At 44.8% G+C, this 26,242-nt stretch overlaps 1 protein-coding gene across 27 annotated transcripts in view; it reads left to right on the top strand.

The window, feature by feature from the left end:
- The window catches only part of phldb1b (pleckstrin homology-like domain, family B, member 1b), a 95,968-nt gene that overhangs the window by 46,397 nt on the left and 23,329 nt on the right, over positions 1-26,242 (top strand). For 22 of the 27 annotated variants that reach the window (XM_014213736.2, XM_045724486.1, XM_045724484.1 and 19 more), the window contains 2 exons: positions 8,914-10,463; positions 23,695-24,006. In XM_014213736.2, coding sequence (XP_014069211.1) covers positions 8,914-10,463; positions 23,695-24,006 — 1,862 coding nt within the window. Of the gene's footprint in view, positions 1-6,718; positions 6,988-8,913; positions 10,464-23,694; positions 24,007-26,242 lie in introns of those variants that run through there. The other 5 variants (XM_045724495.1, XM_045724487.1, XM_045724478.1 and 2 more) reach the window with 3 other exon arrangements.

Below are 26,242 nucleotides of genomic sequence, written 5' to 3'. Positions count from 1 at the left end.
AGCGCACCGGACCCCCCTTCAGCAGTGAGGAAATGGGAGCAGCTACCTGACCAAAACCCCGGATAAACCTCCGGGTAGTAATTGGCAAACCCTAAAAATTGCTGCACCTCCTTCACCGTGGTAGGAGTCAGCCAATTACGCACGGCTGCAATGTGGTCACTTTCCATCTCCACTCCTGACGTGGATAGGGGGGGATCAGGAAAAGTGACACAAATATATGGGCAACAGAGGGCTCTGGATGAGAATGGTGCCTACTCACCCGGGGTGGCGCCAGAGCGCCCTGACTACTACCTCGATTCCCAGAAGAACCTACCTGGCACCGACCAGCAGTGTGACCTCTGCGGTCACAGATGGTGCACGAGCGGGAACCCCCTCCGGTCTCCCTGTGCACCCTCTCTCCCAGCTCCATGGGTATAGGAGAGGGGGTGCGGGAGGATGGAACCACCAGACCCCGATCTGGACGTCCGCGAGCAGCCAGGAAGTTGTCCAGCCTGATGGACAGATCCACCAGCTGGTCGAAGGTGAGGGTGGTGCCTCTGCAGGCCAGCTCCCGATGGACGTCCTCACACAGACTGCAGCGGTAATGGTCGATCAGGGCCCCGTGATTCCATCCCGCACCGGCTGCCAGGGTCCTGAACTCCAGGGCAAAATCCTGGACGCTCCTCGTCTCCTGCCTCAGATGGTAGAGGCGCTCAACCGCCGCTCTGCCCTCGGGTGGGTGGTCGAAGACGGCCCAAAAACGGCGGGTGAACTCCTCATAACGGTCCAACGCCGCATCTCCTCCTCCACACACAGCACTGGCCCATTCCAGGGCTCTCCAGATGAGGCACGAGATGAGGGCGAAACTCTTCTCACGGTCTACCAACTGTGGCTCAGTTGGTAGAGCATGGTGTTTGCAGCGCCAGGGTTGTGGGTTTGATTCCCACGGGGGGCCAGTACAAAAAAATGCATGAAATGAAATGTATACATTCACTACTGCAAGTCGCTCTGGATAAGAGTGTCTGCTAAATGACTAAAAATGTGATGGAACTGGGTGGACCGTGGCCAGATAAAGGTCTAATTGGAGGAGGAAACCCTGGCAGCCGGCAGAGTTTCCGTCGTACCCCTGAGGCATGGATATACGGATTCCACCAGGTTCAGGTTGAGAAGGGGCGCGCAGTATAGTGAAGCTTCTTCGCTTGCTCCTGGACGCGCTCCTCCACCTCCATGTCTGGGGTATCCTCTCCTGCTGACTTCATAATTTTGGTCGGAGTTTCTGTCATTGTCGTGTGTGTAGGTGGCAGGGAAGTCAGGCGCAGGAGAAACCAACTTGGTGTAACTGGAGTAGTTTAATTATTATAAAACAAACTCCAAAAAAACAACGTACATAAAAATAAACATGGGTGAGCATACCCGTCGCACACCTATACAAATACACAAACACATAACCACAAACAATCTCCGACAAGGACATGAGGGGAAACAGAGGGTTAAATACACAGCATGTAATTAATGGGATTGGAACCAGGTGTGTAGGAAGACAAGACAAAACCAATGGAAAATGAAAAATGGATCAATGATGGCTAGAAGACCGGTGACGTCGACCGCCGAGCACCACCCGAACAAGGAGGGGCATCGACTTCGGCAGAAGTCGTGACAGCTATTAGCTTCAAGGCATACATACTATGGAATGCCGTTTGTGTCTTCGCATGTCAAAAAAGATACAGTAGCATTGTCAAAGCTGTACAAAAAAGTTTGCAAACACCGGCCACTAATGATGTGTTTACAATACTGCGTTGGTAATAAACCATCTGTTCGACTGCAACTTCTGGGGTAGGTAGCTTTAGCTTGGTACCTAGCTAGCACCAATACAACCAGCCTGAAAACAATGACCAGTAGAAACTGCAGTCATTTTCATTATTCTTAGCAATGATTAGTATTAGAAAGGTTGCCACTTGTTGTTCGCCTATTGAAATTGAACTTCAGTTCATGAAAATAAATAGCTAGCCAGCTACTTAACCCTGTTGCCCAAGATAACGTTATAAGCAGCCAGCTAGCTTCATCTGGCTAGTGTTGCTCAACCAGACTTGGTTATGTGTTGTGAAGCTAGCCACAATAAGGATTAGGCACAATATTGGAATTTGTGGTTTGCCTTCAAAATGAAGTATGTCATTGACAGTGATGCAAATGAATACAAATAGAATTATGCAATACTTTTATTTTGTAGGCTAACTGCAAAGTCCACTATTGTGGCTAATCCTTATTGTGGCTAGCTTCACATAGATGGGTCCGACCACAATTAATCAAATAAAAACTGTCTTATAATCCATGAGCTAACTGGCTTTTTTTCTGACCAGCACTGTAGGTGCGCGAGACAACTTTACCAGCATCATAGCATACGTATCGATGAATCCTTGTGACATGAAATACAAGTGATAGTGTAATAAATACGTAAAAAAATGAATGGACTCGTTAAATTATTATGTGACGTGCAGTCATAGTCAGGTCCTGATTGGTCAACAAGCAAAGACCCAAACGGCGTTCCATAAAATCCTGGTTGAGAATGAAACGACTGAACAAATGAACAACGAAACAGCACAGCAAGTAAGTGAAAGAAATAGGTTTTGATGATGTTTTACTGGTAATGGGGACATACGTAAATGCCAACAAAATAACTTTTTGGTCAGTGTGGTGTGTGTGTGTGTGTGTAACCTTTATTTAACTAGGCAAGTCAGTTATTCTTATTTACAATGACGGCCTACCCCGGCCAAACCCGGACGACGCTGAGACAATTGTGCGCCGCCCTATGGGACTCCCAATCACTACCGGATGTGATACAGCCTAGATTCGAACCAGGGACTGTAGTGACGCCTCTTGCACTGAGATGCCGTGCCTTAGACCGCTGCGTCCATGTGTGTGTGTTAACTATTTAACTGTACTAGAATGCTTAAAATGCTGCTAAAATTGTAAATATCAGTTATCGGTATCGGTTTTTTGGCAAGGAAAATATTGGATATTGGTATCGGCCAAAAATGTCATATCGGTGCATCACTAGCAGTAATCATTAACAATGTAATACAAAAAATAACAAGGTAGAACAAAAACACACAAGATAAGAAGAACACGATAAAGTAAGTAAGCATACTATATACAGGGTCAGTTCCAGTACCATATTTACAATGTGAAAGGATACTGGATCGATAGAGGGAGATACTGTATGTACAGGGGTAAGGTGACTAGGCATCAGAATATATGATAAACAGAGTAGCAGCAGCGTATACAGTGCCTTCGTAAAGTATTCAGACCCCTTGACTTGTTCCACATTTTGTTACGTTGCAACGTTACAGGTTTAGGATTTTTTGCTAATTCATTATTTAGAAAAAACTGAAATACTACATTTACATAAATATTCAGACTCTTTACTCAGTACTTTGTTGAAGCACCTTTGGCAGCGACTACAGCCTCGAGTCTTTTTGGGTATGATGCTACAAGCTTGGCACACCTGTATTTGGGGTGTTTCTCCCATTCTTCTCTGAAGATCCTCTCAAGCTCTGTCAGGTTGGAGGGGGAGCATTGCTGCAGAGTTATTTTCAGGTCTCTCCAGAGATGTTTGATCGGAATCAAGTCCGGGCTCTAGCTGGGCCTCTCAAGGACATTCAGAGACTTGTCCCGAAGCCACTCCTGCATTGTCTTCAATTTTTTTTTAAAGACAATTTGTCACATGCGCCAAATACAACAAGTGTAGCCCTTACAGTGAAATGCTTACTTACAAGCCCTTAACCAACAATGCAGTTAAGAAAATACCTACAAAAAAGTAAGAGATAAAAATAACTAATTATTAAAAAGCAGGAGTTAAATAACAATAGCTTGGCTATATACAGGGGGTACTGGTACAGAGTCACCAGTGTCGAGGTAATTGAGGTAATATGTACATGTAGGTAGAGTTACGTCTTGCTTTTTCCCAGCGCAGTTAAGCCAAAACCACACCCGTTATTCAGAGGGGCGTTCTACAACGCTTTGCGCGCTCTCCAAGTCTGGAAGTGAATATCACGTAGTGCAAAATTTCAGTCACTGATTTAATAACATTTGCCCTTGTATTTCAAGATTGAAAAGTATAATAACATAATGTCCCTTAATGCTCAAAGACAGATTCAATGGCTGTAGCATAGCGTATTTGACTGAATGATTAGCTAATAAATATTTGAGAAATTATGAATAATAAGCATATGCTTTTACCTGATAATAGACTACTAATGATAATATAACAACTTAAAATACCGAGCTAGTAACGTTAAGTAGCCGAGGTTAACTTAGCTGAACTTCAATTGAGGAAATTCATCAGAGTTCTGAGACATTTTTACAACTAATTGAAACTCTCAAAATAAATACATGGGCAAATGTTACCAAACATGATAATAATAGGCCTGCATTATTGTAGGCAGGGAATTGTTAAATTACACTTCCCATCCTTACCTTGGAAGGTCACTGTCTCTAAGCTGAGAGGTCCTGGATGGCAGGAAGCTTGGCCCCAGTGATGTACTGGGCCGTACACACTACACTCTAGTGCCTTGCGGTCGGAGGCCAAGCAGTTGCCATACCAGGCAGTGACGCAACCCATCAGGATGCTCTCGATGGTGCAGCTGTGAAACCTTTTGAGGATCTGAGGACCCATGCCAAATCTTTTCAGTCTCCTGAGGGGGAATAGGTTTTGTCGTGCCCTCTTACTAACGGTCTTGGTGTGCTTGGACCATGTTTGTTTGTTGGTGATGTGGACGCCAAGGAACTTGAAGCTCTCAACCTGCTCCACTACAGCCCCGTCGATGAGAATGGGGGCGTGCTCGGTCCTCCGTCTCCTGTAGTCCACAATCATCTCCTTTGTCTTGATCATGTTGAGGGAGAGGTTGTTGACCTTGCACCACATGGTCAGGTCTCTGACCTCCTCCTTATAGGCTGTCTCATCGTTTTCGGTGATCAGGCCTTCCACTGTTGTGTCATCGGCAAACTTAATGATGGTGTTGGAGTCGTGTTTGACCATGCAGTCATGAGTGAACAGGGAGTACAGGAGGGGACTGAGCACGCACCCCTGAGGGGCCCCCCTATTGACGACCAGCGCGGAGGATGTGTTTTTACCCACCCTTACCACCTGGGGGCAGCCCGTCAGGAAGTCCAGGATCCAGTTGCAGAGGGAGGTGTTTAGTCCCAAGGTCCGTAGCTTAGTGATGAGCTTTGAGGCACTATGGTGTTGAATGCTGTTCTGTAGTCAATGAATAGCATTCTCACATAGGTATTCCTTTTGTCCAGGTGTGAAAGGGCAGTGTGGAGTGCAATAGAGATTGCATTATCTGTGGGTCTGTTGGGGTGGCATGCAAATTGGAGTGGGTCTAGGGTTTCTGGGATAATGGTGTTGATGTGAGCCATGACCAGCCTTTCAAAGTATTTCATGGCTACAGACGTGAGTGCTACGGGTCGGTAGTCATTTAGGCAGGTTACTTTAGTGTTCTTGGGCACAGGGACTATGGTGGTCTGCTTGAAACATGTTGGTATTACAGACTCAGACAGGGAGAGGTTGAAAATGTCAGTGAAGACACTTGCCAGTTGGTCAGCGCATGCTCGGAGTACATTGTGGCATGAAGCCTTAGAGTTCTTGGGAACAGGGATGATGGTGGTCAACTTAAAACATGTTGGGATTACAGACTGGGACAAGGAGATTTAGAAAATTACCGGGAACATACCTGCCAGCTGTTCTGCACATGCTCTGAGAAAGCTCCCTGGAATACCATCGTACCCTGCGGACCTGATTAAAGACTTTAATGATGTTGGCCTTGGAGAGCGAGATCAAACCCAATCTTCTGGGTTGGTGGCGGCCCTCACACCCGGTACGATGTTGGTATTGTCAAGGCGTGCATAGATTGCTTTGAGTTTGTCTGGTAGAGAGGCATCGTTGGGCACATCACGGCTGGGTCTTCCTTTGTAATCTGTGATCGCTCTTATCCATAATCTCATGTAGACTGGCCTACCCGTACTGTATCTGCAAACTGTCTGTAGAGTTGAAAATGTGATGGAAACACATCACAACACATTTATTTGGTATATGAAAATGTAAGCGAAAAAATACATTTTGTGTGCACTGTCATCACACAATGATTTTTATCCGCAACAAGTCTGTTTGGTGGAAACAGCACTGGTGGGAAAATGTGCATATTTTCTTTATGCAGATTCTAGAATATTTGCATGAAAATCTGTCGCCAATTGGATGGAAACCTAGCTACGGTGATTGTTTTAAATTAAAATTGCAAAAAATAAACATAAATAGCTTCTTAGCAAAAGGCTATTTCTCATACACAATTTATCTTGGACAGTCTGGGAGTGGTTTGAGTTAGGGACCTAATTGGAGTAGCCTAATGGGAGGGATATGTAACCTGAAAACTAGCTGTTATTGGCAGAGAGGTTCGAAACTCTCTTTGTTATTGGTCTATTAATTTACTAATTTACTTGCTTTGGCAACATTAACTTATGTTTCCCATGCCAATAAAGCCCCTTGAATTGAATTAATTTATACAGCCTAATTTATACAAAATGAGTTGAAATTTCAGGCAGTCTTTTCAAACTGCTCTTACACACAAATGGTATTATAAGAATTTAGACAATTTCACAGTAATATTCCAAGCTCATAATGTGGAAATATATATAAAACACGTTTTTGAATGCACTGCCCCTTTAAGAAGAAAAACAGACGCCATAGTTCCCGCCCCCGTAAACTACCAGGCCGTCACATCAGCACGGTGGACAGGGAAGGGAGGGGGAGCGAGCTAGCAGGGTAGCGACGCCTGGCACACGAAACCCGGCTTGGAATATCACTCTGTCAACCTTCCCGGGTGCGGAGAGCCGGGTAGGCTACGACAGGCTTCGGTAAATGCAGCTTTATTGAGGTAGAAATGCCGGCACCAGCGTTTGGGTTTTAGCTGGGTTATAAGTCATTATTTCTTAGTCGCAGGCTTGCCCATTCATGTAAGTACTGATCATTATTATTATTTACCGCTTTGGTGTAGGGTCCGTCCAGGGACAGAGACTAATGTATTTTCACGGTCATTCTCTACGTTTTTGACATTGTGGGTCTATTCATCTTCTGAGACGTTTGACAATCGAAATGCTGGCGACATCCTACGACCATGTGGCCTGTTGTGGGCTGACAAAATAATGGGGAAAATGAATAACCAAGTAACCGACAAATATCCATATAATTGTAATTTACACCAACATGTATTGGGGCCATATGGTGGTCGTGCTGTCACTCAAAATGACATGATGCTTGAATAGTTTTTCTGCTTGGCAGATGAAGAACTCTGGTTGAGTCATTGTAGAAAGACCAGGCAGATCGCCTACTCCCAGCTCTTTGCTGAACAAATAGTGCTTATGCATTATTTGTAAAGCCTCTTCATCATCCAGGGCTATGAGATCATATTTATGAATAGAAAGCAAAATTAAGGTGGTTATTTACTGCAGTGATACACAGTAGCTTGTTTATTCTAGACTGAAAGTACCCTATTTGAAACAGAGCTGTATTTGGAATGGCTTTCATATTTGACATGTGCATGATATCGATGTTACAGAAATATGTTAATATACATATTCACATGCATACAGTACATATTTCCACATAGAAGAGTTGCCAAAGATGCATGATCTCACTCATTTGTTTATATATACAGCGTATACCAAACATGAAAAAAGCTTTAATATTGAGTTTCACCCCCCCACCCTTTTGCCCTCAGAACAGCCTCAATTTGTTTGGTCAACAAGGTGTCGAAAGTATTCCACAGGGATGCTGGCCCATGTTGACTCCAATGCTTCCCATAGTTGTGTCAAGTTGGCTGGATGTTCTTTGGGTGGTGGACCATTCTTGATACACACAGGAACTGTTGAACATGAAAACCCAGCAGTGTTATTTTCACATGCATCGGATAGGTGCAGTGAAATGTTGTTTTACAGGGTCAGCCATAGTAGTACGGTGCCCCTGGAGCAAATTAGGGTTAAGTGCCTTTCGGCTCAGGTATTCGAACCAGCGACCTTTCGGTTACTGACCCAACGCTCTAACTGCTAAGCTTACCTGCCATCATACAAATGATCACATTGCTTATTCCTGGTTGCAGCCTATTAGCATATCATTTTAATACCATAGATTACACCTGGATGTCCCCTTGTGCTCCCTAATCTACAACGTTGACATTATGGAGAGGCTGCGGGTTGCCTGCGATTTCGATTGAATTACCACTGGGCCCTGGCCTGCGCTGCTCTCCAGCCGCACAGTAATTGGGTTATACTGGCACATTTTCCCCTCAATCTTTCCAAAGCCTGTCTTTTGCTGCCTTTGTCTCTCTCTCTCTCTCTCTCTCGCTCTCTCTCAATCTCTCTCCCCCTGTTTCTCTCACTCTTTTTTTTGGTCTCTCTCGCCGCTCTATCTTTCTCTCTCTTCTCTTTCCTTTTTCTCATTAGCATTTCTTCATGCAGATTGTGATTTGGGTGAATTAAGTTGGGCAGTGGGCAGGTTTAAATTTAGAAGCGCTCTTAGGTAATTGATGGCTTGAAGTGTGGCCAACCTATAAAACATAGAAGCCAATTGAAGGTACTTGTGCTAAAGGCTTAGGTTCTATAATAAAAGTAACAAGACACTTTATATAAATGAGTGGTGATGCAACCGTAAGATACAGTCCATTCAATTCTCTCAACATCATCTCATTATCTATTCAGCTCTTAGAGCCTATGTCTGTTTCTATTTGTCATGTTTTCAGGGATATACCATACTGTAAATGTTGTACATTTTGGTATCTATAATGTATAATATATGCACAATATATAACTGTATATATTGCAGTGGTCATAGTCTTCACTCATAGTATAACCTAGTGAGTGATGTTAGTTCTGTTTTCCCTACAGACTCAAAGAGCCTGGTCAATGGGAACCATCAATCAGGAGCATCCCAGTCGCACCACCCAGCCCCCGGGGAGAGAGTCCCACGCTCCGAGCATCGTGCCATCGTCAGCTCCATCGAAAAGGACCTCCAGGACATCATGGACTCCCTAGTCATGGATGATCCCCAGCCTTCTTCTTCAGACTCAAAAAAGCCAGACCACCCCATCCCCCACTCCCCGCTGTCCCCCATGGTCAACGGAGGAGGCCGCTACCTCCTCTCCCCTCCCACCAGCCCGGGGGCCATGTCAGTGGGCTCCAGCTATGAGAACACCTCCCCGCCCTTCTCCCCCCTGTCCTCTCCCTCGGCGGCCAGCAGCGCAGGCAGCTACACCAGCCCTTCTCCCAGCGGCTGCCTGGACCCCCAGGACCTATCCCTGCCCCCTGTGCCAGTCCGCTCATCCAGCTACAACTACACAACTACACCACCCATCCCCCAGCCAAGGACCATAATGACAAACTACAGCCCCGGCGGTGGGGTGCAGAGGGTTCCTGAGAGCCCCAGGCTCCAGAGGAAATGTCTCCTGGAGGCCCCCCAGAGCCCCAAGCCAGCCCGCAGAGGCCAGAGCCTGGACAGCCCAGGGGTGATGGGTTCAGAGAGCCCCAGACTGACCCACCTATCTGTTGCCTCAGCCGATGCCGGGTACATGGGCAGGAACGCAGTGCCAAGTAGCCCCAGACTCACCTCCAATTTCCCCTATGCCGCCACGTCCTCCTCCCCATCCAGCCCCAGGACAAAAGCGGGCACCATCCTCCAGGAGCGTCCGGCCAGTCCCTTCAGAGAGCAGGCGGACCGCTCCCTCACCTCCAGCTCTTCCAGACAGCTGCTATCCCAGCCCAGCAGGACCTTCCAGCCTCCCCTGGACCCCATCGTCCACATCATCCAGGGGGGCTCTCCACTCCAGCAGCACCACCTCTTCACCCACCCTCTCACACTGCAGCCCCCAGAGAGCCCTCGGCTGTCCCGCAGGAACCTCGACCTCAGCGGCGGTGGGGGCAGCAGCATGAGGGAGCTCCCCCCTCTCAGCCCCTCCATGGCTCGCAGAGGGGTGCCTGTTCTCCCGGGGGCTCTCCCTGGAAGTATCCCCATGTTGAGAACGCCCGAGAGCCCATCATCATTGGGGAAGCTGGGAGTCCCGGAGAGCCCCGGGCTCCGACGCAAGGCCGGCTCCCCCCCGGAGGACCAGTTTGGCGGCAGTGTGGTTCGAGCCCGCAGCCCCTCCCCTACCTTGGGGCTGATGATGATGGAGAGCGGGGGAGGGGGAAGGAAGGCCAGCTTTGGGAACGTCCTCTCCCCTGCTTACAGCCTGGGCTCCCTACCTGGCTCTTCGCCTCTCGCCAGCCCCAGGGGCCATAGGAAGATGTCCGGGGGCCCCCGGGATCAGAGGGGCCCCCACCCGGGCATGCGGGAACGGAAAAACAGCATCTCTGAGATCAGCGACAACGAGGACGAGCTGTTGGAGTACCACCGGCGCCAGAGAGAGGAGAGGCTCAGAGAGCAGGAGATGGAGAGACTGGTAAGTGGAGTAGCCTACTGTTAGCTTTGAGTTAGGCTAGCTATTCACACAATTCATCATTGACCTATGTGATACAGGGTAATAGCAAACTAGAAGTTATTCGGTTGTTTATTCAAAGTAATACTATCAATTAAATGACTATTAATTTTGATACTGGTCCTCAAGGAGATAACTCAGCTGCCTGAGAAATATGCCCCTTATCCAGCTCCTGATGTTGACACAAAAATCTCTCTCTGTCTTTCTGTCTCCGTCTCTCTCGCCGCTATCTATCTAAAAAAATATGAAAGGGTGTGAATTCCCACCCTAAAAAACAACAACAAAACCTGAAGTTTCTTAGCAACTGGATGTGTGGCGCTGTAGTTCGGCTTCTAGCCTTTTTTAACCAACATGTTCAGTCTGTCTCCACTCAAGTGTTCCTCCACATGACCAGATAACCATTTGTTTAACCTAAAATGATGGGAGTAGAGAGCACAGTGAAGTCCACATTTGTGAGGAAAAGCGAGGAGTGAAACTATCTTAACTGCTGACGTGTCGTGACGGAGCGTCCATGTTTTTCCAATGCAACCCCATTGTTTGTTGTCCCTTTTTGCGCTAAAGAGAGAGAGGGAGCAGTAGACTTGGACTTATGTCCCTAATGAAGCGCCTGAGACAATTCCCTTTAAAATACTTTTATATGCTTAGGCCTCTGTGTGATAAACGTGCCCTAGCCTCTCTGTGTATACTGGGCTACGCTTTGGTTCCCAACAGGAGCATTACTTCCATTACACAGCAGTAAAACCATCACTGGCAATCCCAGAATGGACACAATCTGTCTTTGTCTCCTCTGTCACCCCCATGTGTTGGAATAGGCTGTAGCTCTAAATGTTAGAGAAATGTCTCTTTCTCAGTTCAACAAGAAAAGCAATTGCCAGGATTCTCAGGAAGAAGGCAATTTTCGAATCTATATCAACTTAATAATAGTTCCTTTTTGATTAAGGACAACAAGATCCCCCAACCTTTAGGCCTATCAGTTAAATTGTATTTGTGATTCTCTCTGTATGGATGGTGTTTCAATTGAAAGGATGGTTATTACAGCCAACCATAATGACCTTTGGTTTTAACCTTGTGCCATTAGACTGGGAAATATTGACAAAGGACAGAATGTAAATAGCAGAAGGAATAACAGGGAATGTACATACTGTAAGCAGTGGTGTAAAAATACTTTTTAAAAAACTCCTTAAGTAGTACTTTCATGGTATCTGTACTTTACTATTTATATTTTTGACAACTTTACTTCACTACATTCCTAAAGAATATAATGTACTTTTTACTCCATACATTTGACCTGACACTCAAAAGTATTTGTTACATTTTGAATGCTTAGCAGGACAGGAAAATTGTCAAATTCACACCCTTATCAAGAGAACATCCCTGGTCATCCCTATTGCCTCTGATCTGGCCGACTCACTGAACATGCATGCTTCTTTTGCAAATGATGGCTGAGTGTTGGAACAAGAAAATGGTGCCATCTGGCTTGCTTAATATAAGGAATTTGAAATTATTTGTACTTTTACTTTTGATACTTAAGTATATTTTAGTTATTACATTTACTTTTAATACTTATTTAAAACCAAATACTTTTTGACTTTTACTAGTATCTTATTTTCTATTAAGGTATCTTTACTTTTACTCAAGTATGACAATTGGGTACTTTTTCCACCACTGTACATAAGCCATGCAGATAAGTAATGTAACTTATAAAGGGAGGTACTACGAAGGCGGACAGATTGTAGAGACTTACGTTTTCTTTGTCACCTGCCGGTCGGACTTTCAAGATGTAAGAGGGGTGGTTTGGTGAATTACGTAATGCCTGCGTGATTAGTAACCTAGTCTGAAGCCAGAAGGTTTGCATTAGCTCCCTGAGCAAATGCCTAGGCTTTAGCTTACATTTACATTTGAGTCATTTAGCAGACGCTCTTATCCAGAGCGACTTACAGTAGAGTGAATACATTTTATTACTGGCCCCCCGTGGGAATCGAACCCACAACCCTGGCGTTGCAAGCGCCATGCTCTACCAACTGAGCTACAGTGGGACTACCCCTAAGTGAGCTAGCGTTCCCAGTTATAACAAGAATAAGGCCCTGGCATATGAGCTTTGCAACTGGTATGCTAGCATTTTCATTGTGAGGAGGGATCAAGAGGGGAGTATGAGTATTATATGCATTCATTGTGAACCCAGGTGTGCTCAGCTCATGCAGCACTGCATGAAGGATTTGGATCCCGTAACCATTATTACCATGAGCTATTTCTGCATCCGTTTAAATCCACCAAAGATTCTGTTCTGTCCGGGTCTTTAAGATCCAGCAACTAGACACAGACCGAACTGTGCAGAGCTAAGCATGACATAAGGTCCTTGTAAGTGGAAGGCGTTAGACTCCTGCCGTGGTGAGAGACGGCGAGAGGCAGCGCAGCGAGCCAAGCGTGACACAGGTCCTCAGTGTCTCTCACTGGAGCTGCCGGTGGGGGTGGATGGGGACGTCACCATGTGACTGGCACAGTCATTTCTTTTGGAGGGGAGGTGGGGGGCAGTGTACAGTCCATTCATCAAGGCTATATTTGCCACACTTTCTGTACCCAAGGACCGTCTGTCTGTCTGCCTGCTCGCCGTCTGTCCATCTGTCTGTCAGAAGTCAGTCTGTCAGTCTCCCAGCAACATGCTGCAGGTCAGGCCAGGCCAGGGGTAACTAACTGCCCTTTGTCGCTGAGTTATTTCCGGATGCAGTCAGTCAGACCCTGGGGATCAGTGTCATGCCTGAAGCAAAGGGGTATGCTGGGTACAGCTATATATCTCTACAGAGAGAGGCAGCAAGGCTCTCTGGCATCCTGATAAACTAACAGCACTGTTTATACATAGGACTTGTTTACTGTACCAAGGATACTCAATTATTTCTGTGATCTGGAAAGACATTTGTGTTCTGTGGCCCGAGAAACGAGGGACGACGTCATTCATACCATCTGTTTACAATGTTTATACAGCGCCTTTATTCTCTTTCATTCAAGTATCATGTGTCACATAAACCAGTGAAACAGTATCTTAAGATGTTATTCAGAGGTGAGCTCTGTCATTTAGGAGTCCAGGCAGTTAAGGAGATCATTTCTCACGTCTGAGCTGCCTTTGAGTTGTAGTGCTATACATGGTTGCTTAGTGAAGCGCTGCCTTGGCAAACACACTAGGCATATGGCGTTAGTCGCTGGCTGGCTGCTCTGACTGTCAGACAGATAGGGTTGTGAAAACGGCAGTCTACTGAAGATGACCTCAATGTTGTAATGAATGGTCTAAGGATGATGACATCACATATTCCATTACCTTATAATTCTGACGTTTCGTCATGCTCACAGGGAAATTTCCAAACGTAGCTAAACAAAAATACCCACATTTTTTAAGCTGAGTATCTCAAAATTTGCATGGATACAATTTAGACTATTATTGCTAGTTCTCTCTAGCTCGAGGGACATATTTGTTGTCCTGAAGAGTTTAAGACCTTCATTGAAGTTTCTATACTGCTTTACCTTGAGAGCATTATTTTCTCTCTACGTCGGTCTCTTTGGGCCCTCTCTTTCCGTCTCTTGTGCGTGCAATTCTGTCCGGGAAGAATTTCTAGCAAAGGGAGAAAGACTTTTCAGAGTCGGTGAGAATGTCAGAGAGAACGGTCGGCTCTTCACGGGAGAGGGAGAGGTCTTCTCTGCATGACTGGCATCTTTGTCAGTATTCACATGGATTAGCACACCAAATATACCCAGCGCACCAAACATATTCTCACCTGTACCGTCCTGTCATCGGGCAGCATGGCCTAGGTTTAGACCTAGAACAATACCCGGTCAGTCACTGGTCTAATTCTGTGATCAAGCAGCTGGGGCTGATTTTTAATGGCGTTTTTATATTTTGTAGTTCTACCAGTATACGACTTTATAATTCTAACCACCATTAGGCCTTGAATATGAACCATCCATGAAGGCTTACACGTGTGTGTGTGTGTGTGCGCGTGTGTGGAGGGGGGGGTTTAAAGCACGGTGGGTATCGAGTTTACTAGCCAAGGCAGATTATAGTGATCCCCACAGCTGGATTGAGAAAAGAGAGTGAGAGAAAGGGTGGGGGGAGATAGTCTACTCACTTCACAGATAATCTGGGTCAGTGGCAAATCTCTTATTCAGACTCCTTTTGAAGGGACGCTGTTTTCATCTAGTCTGTGTAAATATGCTCCGTGTCTGTTTTTGGGTTCTCTGTGTCAGTTTTTTCCAAATACGACACGCTACCATGCTGTTTTAAAGCAGTGGTTGGATCTTTAAGACGGCATGGGATAGCCTAACATATCTTTGTGCCCTATCTGCATTCAGAGAACATTCAGGGAGGGGGGAGGTCATAGGGCTATCATAATTATCATGGAACTGACAATTATGGGCATAACCGTGAACTGAAAATTGTTTTCATCATAACCGCCTTAATACATTCATTTTAGATGAAGGGGAATTCAACTTTATATTCAAGTAGATAGTTTATATTCAAGTAGAAGTTTACCCAATAGCAGTTTTTAATTTTTCATTTAATTGGGTAAATTATTTTATAAGCAGATCGGCACGGTAGAGAGGAGAACCTTCATTTCCAAAAGTTGCAAGCGATCATAAACATTTGTTTTTGAGACGGATGTCACCAAAGCTGTTGTATTCACTCGTAGCGAGTTTTCAAAGATGCACTATGATGCATTACAAGAGCAAAACATTTTTTTTTATACAAATGTAAATTATGACAGTAACCGCAGCCATTTCCATGACAATTAATTGTTACCAAAAATTCCATAATTGTCACAGCCCTAGGAGAGGACACCTCTGTCTGAAAAGAGTCTTGTTGTCTAAAAAAGGCTAGTCTTTCCACTACAGTTGGTATCCTCACCTTACTCTATTTTAGTAGAGCTCCATCTCTACAGTCTCCCAAGGGAGTGCAGAAACAAGTCTCAAGACTAGAGCATTGTAAACAAATACCTCTGACCCCTCCCCCTAGTGTCTAAGCCCCTCCCCCTTGGCCTGAGGACAGAGGAAGGATCTCCATCCAAGCTCTGCTCGAACGTGAGGAGGTGAATGACTGAACAAGCCAGCACTGAGAACAGAACCTAGCAATAGAACCACAGTGCAGCCACAGTTTACTGTACATATTACACTGATCTAGGACCAGTAATGGATTGACGTAAAGTCCTCAGTGGAAGCGGATTGGAAGCACACAGAGCGGGACAGAGCAGGGACCAAGCCATGCTGTACTTACTCTCTCTGGCTCAGTAGACCCAGCTTTCCTCACCAATGTGACTGCACTCACTGCAATTATTGTTTGTCGTTCCAGAATGGATGTGGAATTGGGAGAAAACTAGGGGTGCGTACGTGCATGTCTGCTTGAGTTGGGGGTGGGGGGGGGGGGGGTTTGTTGAGGGCTTTTTACGGTTTCAAACAGTTTTTAGACTTTGGCGATGACTATCCTACCGATCCTCGACTTCGGCGATGTCATCTATAAAATAGCCTCCAACACTCTACTCAACAAACTGGATGCAGTCTATCACAATGCCATCCGTTTTGTCACCGAAGCCCCATATACTACCCACCACTGCGACCTGTACGCTCTCGTTGGCTGGCCATCGCTTCATACTCGTTGCCAAACCCACTGGCTCCAGGTCATCTACAAGTCTCTGCTAGGTAAAGCCCCGCCTTATCTCAGCTCACTGGTCACCATAGCAGCACTCACCAGTAGCACGTGCTCCAGCAGGTATATCTCACTAGTCACCCCCAAAGCCCTGGATAAGAGCGTCTGCTAAATGACTTAAATGTAAATGTATATCTCACTGGTCACCCCCAAAGCCAATTCCTCCTTTGGCCGCCTTTCCTTCCAGTACTCTGCTGCCAATGACTGGAACGAACTGCAAAAATCACTGAAGCTGGAAACTCATATCTCCCTCACTAGCTTTAAGCAGCAGCTGTCAGAGCAGCTCACAGATCACTGCACCTGTACATAGCCCATCTGTAAACAGCCCATCCAACTACCTCATCCCCATGCTGTATTTATTTATTTTGCTCCTTTGCACCCCAGTATCTCTACTTGCACATTCATCTTCTGCACGTCTACCATTCCAGTGTCTAATTGCTATATTGTAATTACTTCGCCACCATGGCCTATTTATTGCCTTACCTCCCTTATCTTACCTCATTTGCACTCACTGTATATAGATGGTTCTTTTTTCTACTGTATTATTGACTGTATGTTTGTTTATTCCATGTGTAACTCTGTTGTATGTGTCGAACTGCTATGCTTTATCTTGGCCAGGTCGCAGTTGTAAATGAGAACTTGTTCTCAACTTGCCTACCTGGTTAAATAAAGGTGAAATAAAATAAAAAAATTAAAAAAGGTTTGTGCAACATGCACAGCTAGATTATATTTGTATTAGTAGAAGAAACGTTTTACAATAGGCCTGATCTCCAAGTCTGTACTGTTGAATTAACAGTGGTTGTGCTAAAATGTTCTTTCTTGAGTTGATTCAATTCTCACAGAATTGAATCTCTTACGCTTCCTTTCAAAGGGCATCCTATTCACTCACTGTCAAACACCCCCAGCTTCAAGACACCTGCGTCTGTCACTGAGAGATTGTCTTGACTCTAGAGTCGTGTTCATTAGGAACCAAACGGACTGAAACGGGGAGGAATCATTTCCATTGTAAGGAAACCAATATGTGATTTTGTTATTTGAGTGAAATGACCCTTTTAATGAACACAACCTAGGCCACAGTGAACTCCAACCTGAGGGTGTAAATGCTTGGAGGTCATGGGGTCATTCATCTTCTGCTGTGTGGCTGTGAGGTCTGAGTTTAGCTCGTTGACATCCTGCCGTGCCAGTGGGTTCTGTCTTCTCAGACAGGGGCCCAGCTGAGAGAGAGAGAGAGGGAGGAAGAGAGAGAGACCGCATGTTCGTTCAACCTCACCTGGCCAAACCTGGTCTTATGAAGATCATATAGAGCATGCTGCAGTATCAGAAAAGCTGTTCTAGTTGTATGGTGGTGTGGACTTGGTGCTTCCATGGACTCCTGTAGTGCGTTGTTTTGCCTTTTAGATGTTGTTGAGTGAATGTTGGGCACCACACATTTGCTGCCCTATAGAACTAGCCTATAGGCTAGCACATATCTATTTGTAAAGCTTACACAGTACCCAGTGTTTGGAAAGGTTTGTCAAGCTAGTTAGCTTCTAAAATGGCACCCTATTTTACCCTATGGGACCTGGTCAAAAGTAGTGTATTACAGAATATAGGGAATGGGGTACCATTTGGGACACAGACACCAGCACAACATGCTGTTGGAGGGCTAGTCTTCCATGTGGCTGTTTGAAGCTGCTGTTCCTGTTAGCGCGCACTAGCGACTAGCGTCACTGAAACCGCCGGGTTTTTCCTCAGCCTCCCCGGAACTGTGCCTGATAAAGAAGAGGTCAATGTGGTTGTTTTCCCAGCATTCACTGCACTAAGGAGAGTGTGAGGTTCTTTTATCCCTTGGGTTATGAAGAAAGCCATTGTATCAGTGGTACTCTCTGAATTTGTTCTTGGTAACTCGCCGGCTGTCCTTGTTGCGTGTCTACAGTGCAACATTTAAGCAATACCAAAACATGTTCCAATCCAACCCCTGATGAGAGGCCTACAATTAGGGCATTCCCCACAGGGGTGTTTGGTTTTTTCTTCTGGTTGTTGAGCAGACATCCGAAAAATACATCAGATTTAGGTTGTTTTCTGCTCAGGATATACACTGAGTGTACAAAACATAACATGACATAGACTGACCAGGTGAAAGCTATTATCCCTTATTGATGTCACCTGTTAAATCCACTTCAATCAGTGGAGATGAAGGGGAGGAGACCGGTTAAAGATCGTGGATTGTGTGTGTGCCATTCAGAGGGTGAATGGGCAAGACAAAATAATGAAGTGCCTTTGAACGGGGTATGCTCAACAGTTTCCCGTGTGTATCAACAATGGTCCACCATTCAAAGGACATCCAGCCAACTTGACACAACTGTGGGAAGCATTGGAGTCAACATGGGCCAGCATCCCTGTGGAATACTTTCGACACCTTGTAGAGTCTATGCACTGACACATTGAGGCTGTTCTGAGGGCAAAAGGCTGGAGTTTAACTCGATATTAGGAAGGTGTTGTTTTGTACACTCGGTGTAATTTGACCATGCCATCAGAAAAGACGTCGTAATGAGCTCATTGTAACTAGTTTTGCTCACTGGGAAAAGGATGCAGAAGTGCATAGCAAGAAGGACAGAAGACAGAGAGAAAGAGGAACAGAAAAAAGGAGATAGAAGAGCGAGAGACTGACACATCACTGATTCACATTGGAAAGAAGGCAAAAATGAGGAAGAGATGCTTGGATTCAAAGAAAAGGCCTAGTCGTTAAATGTTAGGGAGAGTGGCACGGTGGGAAAGATACTGACTTACTCAAAGAAAGAGGATGTTGCGAGAGTGAGGGAAAGACAGAGTCCCGGTGCTCGGGGAATGCCTGGAAATAGCTGGCTAGAAATGAGTGGGCCGGAATGTCCCAACAAGGAGCATCAGTCACTTTCTGTAAGATGCCGAATCCATGCCATTTATCCTCACTCCAGACTCTTTTCCAAATCTCTCACATGCCAAGCAATTACCCTAACATTTTACTGGAGCGTTATCTCCTTTGACTTTCTTAACTGTACACTTCATTTACTCATTTAATCACTTCCACTCGGTTAGCGTAACAGGCTAAGTACATTCTGCTAATATGATAAGGGAAGCTAATGATGCTTAGAGAGCTCACTACGAGTTTGTGTTGTGCGGTCACATTTTGTCTGATGAATTGTAAATGGCGGTGGGAGGAAGAATGACTCAGTAAACATCGCAGAACAACATGAAATATCCAGGAATGAGTCATGACTAATTGGAACGTGGGTGAGTTAGTTGGTGGAAAGAACTGCCATCTCTGAATTGCAACCAGTTTGACTATAGAGCAGTACTGTGAACCCGGACCTTGGCTTTTCTGGATCTGTGGGTTCAAATCCCAGGTTGGCCATAGTAGGGATGGACCCTAAAGTATTTTCCTATGGAGCAGACAGACTCTGGATGTGGCTTAGACTTGTGGCTGAGCTTATCCCTTGAGTCACGCTTTAGCAGATAAGGAAAGGGGCACATATGGAATAAGTCTCTAGCTTGGCTGGGACGTCCAGTCAGTGTTCCTCCTATTAGCAAGCTGGATCTGCTACTACCGCACAACGCTACCTCAACGCTGAAGCAACATCAAATTCAACTCTTCCATCTGAATAGGTCGGAAATGAGAACATGCAGTATGTACACTAGGTAGGAATGTGAGTCAGAGGCTTGTTGTTTGAGGGCACTAAAGGTCTTTCATTGTCAGCCCAACAACTCCCTGTGTACACAGGTCTGGAGACAGTGGAAGGGTTTGGGGGTGGGACTCTGTAGAAGGGTTGTGTTTGTTCATCTGTCTCAGGGAGGGAGACTTGGATTTGTTTGAGTGTGACTTCAATGAGCCTCACTGTCTTCCTAGAGCTGTGCCTTTTCACACCTCCACAATGAGAGTAAGTAGCCCACTTGGATTTGATGACTTTTATTTGCTGTACTGTTGATAATCAAATAGAATTTTCATTGGTTGATTAATTGATTGGTTGATTTCATAACTGATAGTTGTTTTTATACTCTTGAACATGGTGAACTTTGCACAACTAAATAAACAACTTAGTTATGAGGGAGTCTAATTGAATAATCAAAATCTATAACACAGTCTTTGAAATCGGTTGACCAGTTGTCTCTATTCAGATTTATTTAGCTTTTAACCAGTTTCTGATTATTCTCACTGCTTATACTATATAAAACGTTGGTCTGTGTCCTACATATACTGAAAAAATATATACATTTGTGCACAAAATGAGAGAGATGAGCTTTTAGTACGTATTGAACATTTCTGGGATCTTTTATTTCAGCTCATGAAACGGGGGACCAGCACTTTACATGATGCATTTTATATTTTTGTTCAGTGTAGTATTTTACCTACATAGTGTTGTATGGATGCTGCCATGCTGGTTGTGGAACTCAAGGAAACTCTTGGAATTCTACGTGTCACATAATGAGTGTGAAAGCACTCATAAACAGCCATGTGTTTAATAGACAGTGGATTGGAAGCCATATGCTACAGTATGCTGTGATTGGAACCAGTCAGTAACTTAGACCTACAGGGAGCGGAAGCTGCAGGATCAGAGCGAGACTCCGTGTGGGCCAACTTGGAGATCCAATGAGTCGCCCTCTCCACGGGTTCCGACTATGCCACCAGGTTTTTGTATCATGTGCATTAAAGGTTCTAGGAAATCTCTAGTGACACCTTGCCTCAGCCGTGCCTCTACCCCGGGGGAGCCAGTTAATGACATCTACAGAGACCGTTTGAGGCTCATAAACTCAGGGAATTTACATGTTTTAAGGTTGCACTATGCAGAAATCGCTCCGCCGCTTTCTGGTTGCTAAAACGTTAATAGTTTGCCGAAAGTAAAAGACGCAAAAACAGAACTTAATAACGTGAAGCATAGAAATAGCGCAAAACAAAAGAGGGTACTTCATGCTCAAAGAAGAGTAGAGGTGCTGAAACGGTGCATTAGAAGGTGGGGTGCTGAAACGGTGCATTTGAAGGTGGGGTGCTGAAACGGTGCATTTGAAGGTGGGGTGCTGAAACGGTGCATTAGAAGGTGGGGTGCTGAAACGGTGCATTAGAAGGTGGGGTGCTGAAACGGTGCATTAGAAGGTGGGGTGCTGAAACGGTGCATTAGAAGGTGGGGTGCTCCACTATTAAAGGTATTTTTAGGCACTAGCTCTGCTTGCAAAAAACGTACTAGCAATTTGCTGGAGTAAGCAAAGTCCTGGCAACCAGTCACTGAACATAAGATCAGAACATCCCATAATGTGCAGGTTGCAACACTGTCATGCTGATTTATGTACAGAGAAACACATGGGTATTTTTTTATTTAACTAGGCAAGTCAGTTAAGAACAAATTCTTATTTACAATGAAGGCCTAGGAACAGTGGGGTAGATTTACAAGGAAGGAATTGTTCAGGGGTAGAACGACAGATTTTTTACCTTGGCAGCTCGGGGATTCGATCTAGCAACCTTTCGGTTACGAGTCCAACGCTCTAACCACTAGACTACCTGTCGCCCCCGAGCTATTACAGCAACAGAAATCTGTCTAGGCTCTTTGAAACTAGCCAGTAGGCCTACTATGTTCAGTCTGTTGGAATGAAACAGTGATTATGTTGACTGTCGTTTAACTTCTAACAGTATCAGAGACAGTCTGCAAAAAGTAAACATGCCCCAAGTGAGGTGGTGGGAATAGAGAGTACATACAGTATGCTTTCTCTGCAGACCTGGGTTCAAATAGTATTTTCATCCAAATATTTAAGCAGCACTGTCTGACAATGGTATAGTCCCAAAAGTGCAAACCTGCCGGTATCAAATGATCAAAGTATTTGAAAACCAAAACCAATGCTATTTGAACCCAGTTGTGATTCTCTATAGCCCGTTGCACTGCCAGCCAGGTCCTGTTACATGGTATGAGAGAAAAGGAGAAAAGCTGCTGGATTTGTTGTGCCATTCAAACTTTAAAGCCCCAGGAATGCCTGCTGTCTGTATACTTTGTCCCTTAGTAGACTACATTCTTAGCAAACAAAAAATGCACGGAACAGGAGACGCCACATTTCCTATGTTTGCGTCAGCTGTTGGTGTTGTCAGGCCTGCATTTTCTAGACTTAATTCACTAATCAGTGGATCCAGAGAGGGAAGGCACGGTGGCATTTTCAGATGAAAGCCAGTGAGATGTGGGTGTTGTGCATTGCAAATGGAGGCTCCAATGTTGTTGTGCTTCCCCCTCATATCTCTAGTGAACATATTGTAGCCCAGGGCTTGTTCTTCTAACCCTCTGTTAAGTAAAGCTGGCTGGCTCAGATTACAGGTTAAGCTAATGTAGGGTTTGGTGTGTAGAACCCCCATCAGAGGACCCCACTTACCTAAATCACAGGGCATCACAGTCTGAGGGCACATCAAACAGGTCTAGAGCCTGCCTCCCCCTACCACCTGATAACATTAGTGATGTTCTGCATGTAATCCCTAGTTAGTTAGGTGTTAGTTAGGTGTTAACTAGGTTGTTTTGGTTGAGTAATGTGGTGCTGGTGCTGTTTTTATTTCCATGAGATCAACAAAGTTGATCAAAACTTCTCCTTTGTCTGAAAATACAAAACATACCTCATCCGAAAAAAAGAAATACAATTGTGATTACATTTTATAATATTATTTGTCTGTGTTTCTGTCCGGTCATTATATTCTACTGATTGCCTAATACCCGTTTCACACTGCTTAGTCGAGCTGTACTGAGCTGGCCCGGTTACCTTAACTGTGGCCCGGTTACCTTAACTGTGCTGGAATGAATCATGTAAAAAGAAAATCCAAGTCAGTACAGTTGGTTTCCACACAAATAGAGTGAAAAGGGGTATCAGTCAGACCAGAGTCGCTGCGTCTGCAGCCCGGGGTTTACAGCAGGGGCCAGTTGACCTTTAGGGGTTAGAGGTCACCTCAGAGGTCACCTGGTGATTCTGCAGTCCATCACTGCTCAGAGGTGGGCCAGCACAGATCTTAGAATGACACCTGTTTCTACAATCACTGTGTTTGTGAGACCCCCGGGAAGGAGCTCTGGAGATTGGCAAGCTGTTGTTTCAGAGGTGCATGGGCAGCCTATATGTCTGCTCATTGGGATCAAGACATGGCCGTAGGATAGTACCTACTGTTAAACTGTTAACTTCTATTGACTTCGATTAACTAGGAACACACCAACATCCACAAACATGTCGGTTAATGGAGTTTTGTTATGTTTGGTAGGAGTGTGCTCTGTGCTGCATATTAGCCAGGCTTGGTCTGGCCTAGCCATGGCTAGAGTGAGATCTGTCCATGATAAGACCTGGTTCCTCCACACAGGAAAGATGCCATCACTGAGGCGGGTTCTGGGGAAGGCTCCTTTAAATCTCCACCCACCTCGGAATTGCTCATTTCCAGATTGGCATCAGTGGCAGCCACACACACAGGAAATGAGGTTTGGGGCGTGGAGGACATATTTGCAGCAGAGGCTGGATGTAATCAGTTCCTCCGTTTCTGTCTGTCCACAGGAGAGGCAGAGGCTTGAGACCATCCTGAACCTGTGCGCCGAGTACAACAAGGGCGACGGGCCCTTTGGGGGCGAGGCAGAGGGGAGGATGGGCTTCCCTGGGGGCCTGGGACCGGGGGAGGGGGCGGCCAGGAGACCCTCTATGGACAGCTTGGCGGGGGCCGGCTCGCTGCATCGTAGCATGGCCCAGAGACAGCAGAGGGAGAGCGACGAGGAGAACCTCAAAGAGGAGTGCAGCAGTACGGAGAGCACCCAGCAGGAGGTGAGGACACCACTTCCTCCACAGGCCCTCCACAATGGAGACCGATACCAGGTCAGACGCAGGGCCGTTTTATCACTTTCATCATTTCTAGTACTACTTACCCTTACTATGAGAACTACAGGCATGACATGACATACTAGTACTTACTATGAGAACTACAGGCATGACATGACATACTAGTACTTACTATGAGAACTACAGGCATGACATGACATACTAGTACTTACTATGAGAACTACAGGCATGACATGACATACTAGTACTTAGTATGAGAACTACAGGCATGACATGACATACTAGTACTTACTATGAGAACTACAGGCATGACATGACATACTAGTACTTATTATGTGAACTACAGGCATGACATACTAGTACTTACTATGAGAACTACAGGCATGACATACTAGTACTTACTATGTGAACTACAGGCATGACATACTAGTACTTACTATGTGAACTACAGGCATGACATACTAGTACTTACTATGAGAACTACAGGTATGACATGACATACTAGTACTTACTATGTGAACTACAGGCATGACATACTAGTATTTACTATGAGAACTACAGGCATGACATACTAGTACTTACTATGAGAACTACAGGCATGACATACTAGTACTTACTATGAGAACTACAGGCATGACACGACATACTAGTACTTACTATGTGAACTACAGGCATGACATACTAGTACTTACTATGAGAACTACAGGTATGACATGACATACTAGTACTTACTATGTGAACTACAGGCATGACATACTAGTATTTACTATGAGAACTACAGGCATGACATACTAGTACTTACTATGAGAACTACAGGCATGACATACTAGTATTTACTATGAGAACTACAGGCATGACATACTAGTACTTACTATGTGAACTACAGGCATGACATGACATACTAGTACTTACTATGAGAACTACAGGCATGACATACTAGTACTTACTATGAGAACTACAGACATGGCATGACATACTAGTACTTACTATGAGAACTACAGGCATGACATACTAGTACTTACTATGAGAACTACAGACATGGCATGACATACTAGTACTTACTATGAGAACTACAGGCATGACATGACACACTAGTACTTACTATGAGAACTACAGGCATGACATGACATACTAGTACTTACTATGAGAACTACAGGTATGACATGACATACTAGTACTTACTATGTGAACTACAGGCATGACATACTAGTATTTACTATGAGAACTACAGGCATGACATACTAGTACTTACTATGAGAACTACAGGCATGACATACTAGTACTTACTATGTGAACTGCAGGCATGACATGACATACTAGTACTTACTATGAGAACTACAGGCATGACATACTAGTACTTACTATGAGAACTACAGGCATGACATGACATACTAGTACTTACTATGAGAACTACAGGCATGACATACTAGTACTTACTATGAGAACTACAGGCATGACATGACACACTAGTACTTACTATGAGAACTACAGGCATGACATGACATACTAGTACTTACTATGAGAACTACAGGTATGACATGACATACTAGTACTTACTATGTGAACTACAGGCATGACATACTAGTATTTACTATGAGAACTACAGGCATGACATACTAGTACTTACTATGAGAACTACAGGCATGACATACTAGTACTTACTATGTGAACTGCAGGCATGACATGACATACTAGTACTTACTATGAGAACTACAGGCATGACATACTAGTACTTACTATGAGAACTACAGGCATGACATGACATACTAGTACTTACTATGAGAACTACAGGCATGACATACTAGTACTTACTATGAGAACTACAGACATGGCATGACATACTAGTACTTACTATGAGAACTACAGACATGGCATGACATACTAGTACTTACTATGAGAACTACAGGCATGACATGACATACTAGTACTTACTATGAGAACTACAGGCATGACATACTAGTACTTACTATGAGAACTACAGACATGGCATGACATACTAGTACTTACTATGAGAACTACAGGCATGACATGACATACTAGTACTTACTATGAGAACTACAGGCATGGCATGACATACTAGTACTTACTATGAGAACTACAGGCATGACATACTAGTACTTACTATGAGAACTACAGGCATGACATGACATACTAGTACTTACTATGAGAACTACAGGTATGACATGACATACTAGTACTTACTATGAGAACTACAGGCATGACATACTAGTACTTACTATGAGAACTACAGGCATGACATGACATACTAGTA

The sequence above is a fragment of the Salmo salar genome, chromosome ssa09 (assembly GCF_905237065.1).
Source record: "Salmo salar chromosome ssa09, Ssal_v3.1, whole genome shotgun sequence".
In the NCBI taxonomy this organism is placed as follows: Eukaryota; Metazoa; Chordata; class Actinopteri; order Salmoniformes; family Salmonidae; genus Salmo; species Salmo salar.
Note: the sequence above shows the minus strand (reverse complement) of the source record. Positions and strands in the feature narration are given on the sequence as shown.